We start from the raw sequence: 6,803 nt of genomic DNA on the forward strand, positions 1-6,803 counted from the left end.
TAGGCCTACATTTTATTTCTTCTTATATATAGTTTATATATATGTATATGATTTTCACCATAGTATATTTTTCCCGCGTTTTTATTTGACTGCTGTCAAGCTTGTAGCTTGGCATACGCCCTTAAGGCTATTGTTCTTTTTTCTGTTATAGCGTTGCTTCACGTCTTATGTTGCTTTGTCTTACGTCCGTTATATTTGTATATATAGTTTTTTCTTTTTTTATGCTGTACACCTGATGAAGGCCTATTGCCGAAAACGTTTGTGAATTTTCTGTATTAAATTTGGCAAATATATACCTTGTTCCTGAGTTTTATTTGATTTCCCCTAAACCCATCTTAATTAGTCCAAAATAGGATATTTTATGTCAAAATTTCGAAGTGCTATAAAAAAAATTGCCCAAGCTCTAAGAATGGAGATTTTTTTTCTGAGACACTATATGATATACTGATTCAGAAAAACCAAAAATAAATTTTCCTTTACTTTTTTCCCGCTAATTTTCTACTGCACCCAGGCTAGTGTTCAACGTGGTCGCGATTCTCAGCTGAATATAATCCGTAATAACGAATTAGTAATTTGTATTTATGGATTACTAATTCGTAATAACTAATTAGTTAATTCGTAATAACGAATTAGTTAATTCGTAATAACGAATTGCTAATTCGTAATTAACGAATTACTAATTCGTAATTACGAATTAATAATCCGTATTAATGAATTAGCTAATTCGTAAATTACGGATTAGTAATCCGTAATAACGAATTAACTAATTCGTTATTACGGATTAGTAATTCATTATTACGGATTACTGAACATGCTTTATTGGCACTAATGGGTTTTCGTAGCAAAGTAAGTAATGTTGCATTGATATCAGAGAATAATTTTTATCCCTTTTTATATTGAAAAGTGTGGTTTTTCTCTCATTGTACAAAAGTGTCCCTTCCGTGCACATAATTCATATTTTTTCATAAAATTACATTTATGATTTTTTTGGTAAACATTAGGCATGTAAAACAATCATCTGGGGATAGTATTAAACAAAAAGTAATTTATTATCTTTTTTAAATGAGGAGAAATATTAGAATATGTAAACCTTTCTGAAAGTCATGTCCAAATTTTGTCCCGTCCATGACGCATACATTTTTTATCATAAAATTTAAAAAAAACCATTTTTTTTTTCAATTTTTCTCTCCCAATAATAAACCTTAGGCATACATGTAAACATTGAACATACTATAACTCTTATAATCTATACAGTTATTGAGATATAACTCAAAATTTCCCGTCCGTGACAAAAAAATACTGTGGAATGACTACAGTAGCTAAGCCTGTAACCTAGATATACTGTACATAATAAGCAGGCCTCTTGTACATTCTGTAAAAATAACCAGCATGGGATCTGTTATTCAAAAGATCATGAATTGCCTCAATTGTATCCTTTGGAATTACTACTGGTTGTACTGTATCCCTTTCCCTGTTTGATAGGCAAGTTTAAATTCATCAAACAATATCTTCCAGTGGGTCATCATTTTGCATCATGCCACCCTTGCCAAATCAGACTTGATGATTCTCCACCTCGTCTTGCATTGAATAATGTTAAACGACAAACAATCAACGACCACATACGATTGAAAACCATTGCGTCCCAGCACAGGTACTCATCACTTATGGTTCTTGATGCCAATGGTGGGGGGGGGGCAGTTCTCCCCGGTCCCCTGCTGACGCCACCCCTGACGCTTCCTCAGAAAGAGAAAAGCAGCCACCTAGAAAATTAGAAAGATTCGCAACAAATAGTGAAAGCAAGATAATGAGCCAACAAGACCAGGGGCCCCCAGTCCCTCGCTGACGCCACCTTTGATGGTCCCACAGAAAGAGAAAAGCAGCCATCTAAAAAATGTAGAAAGAGTCGGAACAAATAATGGAAGCAAGATAAAAGCCTTTGAAACCCCTAAATTGTCATATTTTTTCGGGGGCTTCAGATGAATAGGAAACAAACTCGGAGCGGCTCAAATTGATATCAAAAATTGTATAACAACGAAAATCGCTCATTATTAGTGATCCGCTCCGCTAGCGGATCACCTCTTGTTATTGTCAGAGATCTTTTTTTTTTTCCCCATTTCTTGTTAGCACGATATCTAAAAATTGGCACGAGATTCATACATGCACGCTTCAACAAACATTTAGCTTGGCCTGTAATAGTCACAATAAGGTTTTCAAAGTGCGCAGTTATGCGTGACGTCATCTACGCGCAATTTTGCCTTTTTACATTGCCAAATCAGACTTGATGATTCTCCACCTCGTCTTGCATTGAATAATGTTAAACGACAAACAATCAACGACCACATACGATTGAAAACCATTGCATCCCAGCACAGGTACTCATCACTTGTGGTTTTTGACGTCAATGGTGGGGGGGGGGGCAGTTCTCCCCGGTCCCCCGCTGACGCCACCCCTGACGCTTCCTCAGAAAGAGAAAAGCAGCCACCTAGAAAATTAGAAAGATTCGCAACAAATAGTGAAAGCAAGAAGATGAGCCAACAAGACCAGGGGCCCCCAGTCCTAACAAATTGCAATTTTGAAATCGTATTAAGTGAGCATTAACTTCAAGTCAATGTTAAATGTAATTTCCCTAATTTTACGCTTGTGCGTCATAACGCGCGCGTATGCGTGCGTCAAACTTTTAAAATGCTCGGAATCACATTTAGATTAAATTAAAGCACGTTTCAGGCCATTTTGAGCATTTCAACTTTTTTTGAAGTTTACCACTACGCGTGCGCATTTTTACGCGCGCAACACGTATGGAGGCTAGAAATTAATTTTTTTGTCACATTTTGCGTTCCTGACATTGTTTTGACAAGTTTCCAATCTTTTCAATCACTCTATGGCCAATAACAATGCCGTATGCACGCATCAAACATAGTGACCTTTGAGCGCATTTGTGCCGATATACAGTGAAATTTTGCTAAAATCAGGCCTAATTTTAAACGGTTACAGGTCTTCAGGATGAAAGGTGACCCCCAATTTTTATTACATATTCTGAAAGCACATGAATTGTAACTATGATTTTATAGTCATAATGGCTGATCGGACATTACAGTATGACGTCATCATATTGCCATCTGAATTCAACAAACTGAACATTATCGATGACTTCATTTTAGCAAATGCGCATTTGAGCTTATCTCGCTTATTCTTGATCGATTGTCTTCCAACTTTGAGTATGTTGTAGCTGAGACAATTCTCTTTTATATATTTGGAATTTTTTTACATTTTGATGACATCATCATGGTCAAAATGTAGGGTTTTGCTTACCCCCTCATCTTTCTTTCGTCCAGCCTTTGATGACCCCATAATCACCTTAATCAGTCGTGATTTCTGAATCATATTTAGTGGGTATAAACTTCAGGTCATGGCTAAATGTTATGTACATTATATCTTTGTGCCCGCGTAATAACGCGAGCATTCGCGTGCGTCAAAATAAATATATGCTTTATATCATGTCTTTTTTTTAATCAGTTATAGCCCCTTAGGATGAAAGGTGACCCCTAACTTTTATTACATATTCTGAAAGCACATGAGCTGTAGATATGATTTTATATATCATAATAGCTGATCGGACATTGTGACGTCACCATATTGCCATCTGAATTTTAAAAAACTGAATTTTTATATATGATAAATATTATGAATGATCATTACTCCTTCACCAACAGGCGTTTGTCAATGAAAGTTGATACATATATATCTCATATCAGGAGACAACAATGACATTAAGATGCGCACGTACGTCATGAGGTGTGCATACGCATGAGTAAATCTTTTAAAATGCTCCAAATTCATTTTTAACAAACTAAATTAGCGTATTTTGCCATTATCAGCATTTAAATATTGTTCAATCCGCACCGCGCACACTTCCTCGTGGGTCAAAGTGCGGCGGATCACCTAACTCGTCCTCAGTGAAAAGTTCAAATCTAGTTATATTTTACGTGTTTGTAGTGAATTTCTGGGCAGCAATGTGAAACAGTGTAAGTGGTATCTACTGTAGGTATGAAACCCTTCTTGAGGCTGGCCTTTACCAGTTCGGTTGTAAATTGTCGCTGGTTGCCTTCCCCATCAATGTATCCGAGTTTATTAACATTAACCACAATACGCTGCCCAATACAGCCGCTACCAAACAGGTTCCTTTCTCTTTTAACCATCAAGAGAGCATCGCAGCAAATTTTCGCTATCCTTTCCAATAGGTGCAAGTGGCAGTTTAATTCTTGGAAATTATATTAGCATGGTTGATAATGACTCAGTCTGTCAGGGTGTTGCTGATAGATTAACCATAATTGCTCTGCACTGTCTCAACATTTTTATTCTTCACCATGCTATAAAAATGTGCCAAGTTGTTTATTGTTTCCTTTATGTGCCTCTCATAATTGACTGAGTTACACTCATTACACTGTTTTATTAATGTAACAAGCCTCAATTTGCCTGCACATGACCATCGCTCTTGGCGAGGAGGCGGCAGGAGGGCTCACTCAAGTCATAGACACACAACATCACTTCTGATTTGTGTGGTCTACAATTGTTAATTAATTTAGCTATAGGGAGTTGTTATAATAAAAGAAGCCACCTACTACATACAACTTCCTTCCTAACTATTGATGAGCTTTTTTCATCCCCCACTCTAGCCCAAACTTATTTTTAAAATTATCCCACATCTCTCTCTCCCTCTCTTTGGTCTGATGGCACAAATGTGTTGCAGTGGTTGTGGTCGATCTTCTCCTCGTGTTGCATTGACGACAAACAATCAATGACCATAATGCGATTGAAAACTATAGAAATACAGTAGTCCCAGGACAGGTACTCATCACTTACAAATTTCTTTTATCTATTGGCTTCAACTGAGGCTTTCTTAAGACAGCTTACTGTTTAGCTTTTACCAAGTAGTGTCAGATTCATCATGGTTTGCCAAACCAGCCAGAGAAGAAACTGGTAAGATGAGCCTCTTTGCACATAACACAGCCACATGATTACTTATGCTTTCAAATGGTGTGACGGCTATAGAACCCTTTGCAAGTACTACTCATTACTGATTTTGCAGTGAGCTAACATGTAGAAAATTCATTCTTTTTCTCCAACAAATTGTGGTTTTTCTCCACAATGGGGTTTGGGGGGGGGTGGTGGCGGGGAGCATATTTTTGCAGGAAAATCCTGGCGCCACCACTGGGGAGCACGTAAAGCAGCTTTAACAGCCTCTTCTTTGTAATGCCATCTCTTGAAATGGCGAGAAATCTGCATATGATTCTGCCCATAAGCATGGTTTCGAAAGGTTTTGGTTAACTTTTTTTTCTTTTTTTTTTTCTCTCCTTAATAGAAAAAAGCATAAAAAAAAATACTGTACGAGAAAAAAATACATTATTTATGTAATGATAAGGGTTAAACTTTCCATTGTACTACAGTACAAGCGGATTTATTAGAAAATTTATTTTATTTTACAATACAATTCTGAATGTCAAAATGGTGAGGGGTATGTTGATATCTCTGCCCCTGTCGCTTTGAATCTGCCACAGAATTAGTGCACTGTTCTGCAAAATATAGACTCTTTCATTTTGTATACATGTATCTTACTAGAAGTTTTGAATTTAATTTCAGCGATTACCAGCTATTCTTAAAGGAATTGCGATAGGACACTGCAAGCAGAAATGGAACAAAGAATATCTAAAAAAAGTGATTGGTAAAAATGAGGTGAAAGTTCATGTTTGCAAAACACCCCAAATGGATTTTATTAGAAAGAACTTCATTTACAAGTAAGTTTTTTTATGTACATGTGCTGACACAAGCAGAAGTACTGTAAATTGTCAACAATTCAACTATTTTCAGAATCTGCTGTCTGTAGTCATCAGGACACATCTTTTGGGACCCATATTCATTTACATAATTTGGTCTCTCATTCATTATATTTTTTGCATGATGAGTACTGTAAAATAATTTTATTTACGGCATTTTTTGCATTCTTTTGTTGTATATCTCCAATCAGGACACTAACATTTGATGATTTCATTGAAAGAGCATCAAGTGAAAAGCATCATGAGTACTTCCTCAGTGAGGTATGTTAAATATTAATGAAGAATGATAAGAATGATTACAAGATTCCATTCATTTCTTGAGGGCAAAACATCAATTTTCCATGTCCTTTGACCTTTTCTTCCCAAAACTTAATCATCTCTTTCTTAGATTATTATGTACAGTACTGTACGATTCCACTAAAGAGCTTTGAATCCACTACTGAAATAGGAGACAACTTTTCATATTTGAAACAAAAATATATAACCTACATTTTTGCAGAAAATATTTTCAACCTTTAAATTATATACATTTGATTAAAACGTAAATTTTAACCCTGTGGTTACCAGAGGCGTATTTAGAATTTAAGGAAGGGGTGCAGAATGAAATATGTCAGCGCTGCCTTAGTTGGCGGTGACATGCGAACATTTTCAGTATTTTGTACCACTGGATGACCAGAAATGGGTGTCAATACCTTTAATTCTTTTTATTTTTGACAAAATGAGTAAAAAGAAACCGGATTAGTTAAATAGGTGCTCAAAAATGGCACGTAAATAGTTAAATTACAAAAACTACCATATCCACCTGAGCCTCACCATGGTTTTGGGGCACAGGTGAGTAAATTTTAAGAATTTGAAATTTTATAAGAAAGTATAATACATACTCCAAGTATTGAAATACACGCCATCGTGTTGGGATTCAATATTTCGACATTAATTATGTCATCATCAGGAATGATTCCTGATGATGACATA

The 6,803-nt window shown here is 36.0% G+C and overlaps 1 protein-coding gene across 2 annotated transcripts in view; it reads left to right on the plus strand.

Annotated features, from left to right (window-relative positions):
• Nucleotides 1-6,803, plus strand: part of LOC117103650 (tRNA wybutosine-synthesizing protein 5-like) — an 18,344-nt gene that overhangs the window by 6,319 nt on the left and 5,222 nt on the right. For both annotated transcript variants that reach the window (XM_033244236.1, XM_033244237.1), the window contains exons 2-3: nt 5,638-5,792; nt 6,023-6,092. In XM_033244236.1, the coding sequence (XP_033100127.1) occupies nt 5,638-5,792; nt 6,023-6,092 (225 nt within the window). The remainder of the gene's footprint in view (nt 1-5,637; nt 5,793-6,022; nt 6,093-6,803) is intronic.

The sequence above is a fragment of the Anneissia japonica genome, unplaced genomic scaffold (genome assembly GCF_011630105.1).
Source record: "Anneissia japonica isolate Jap-2015-1 unplaced genomic scaffold, ASM1163010v1 scaffold1547_len296510_cov162, whole genome shotgun sequence".
NCBI classification, from domain to species: domain Eukaryota; kingdom Metazoa; phylum Echinodermata; class Crinoidea; order Comatulida; family Comatulidae; genus Anneissia; species Anneissia japonica.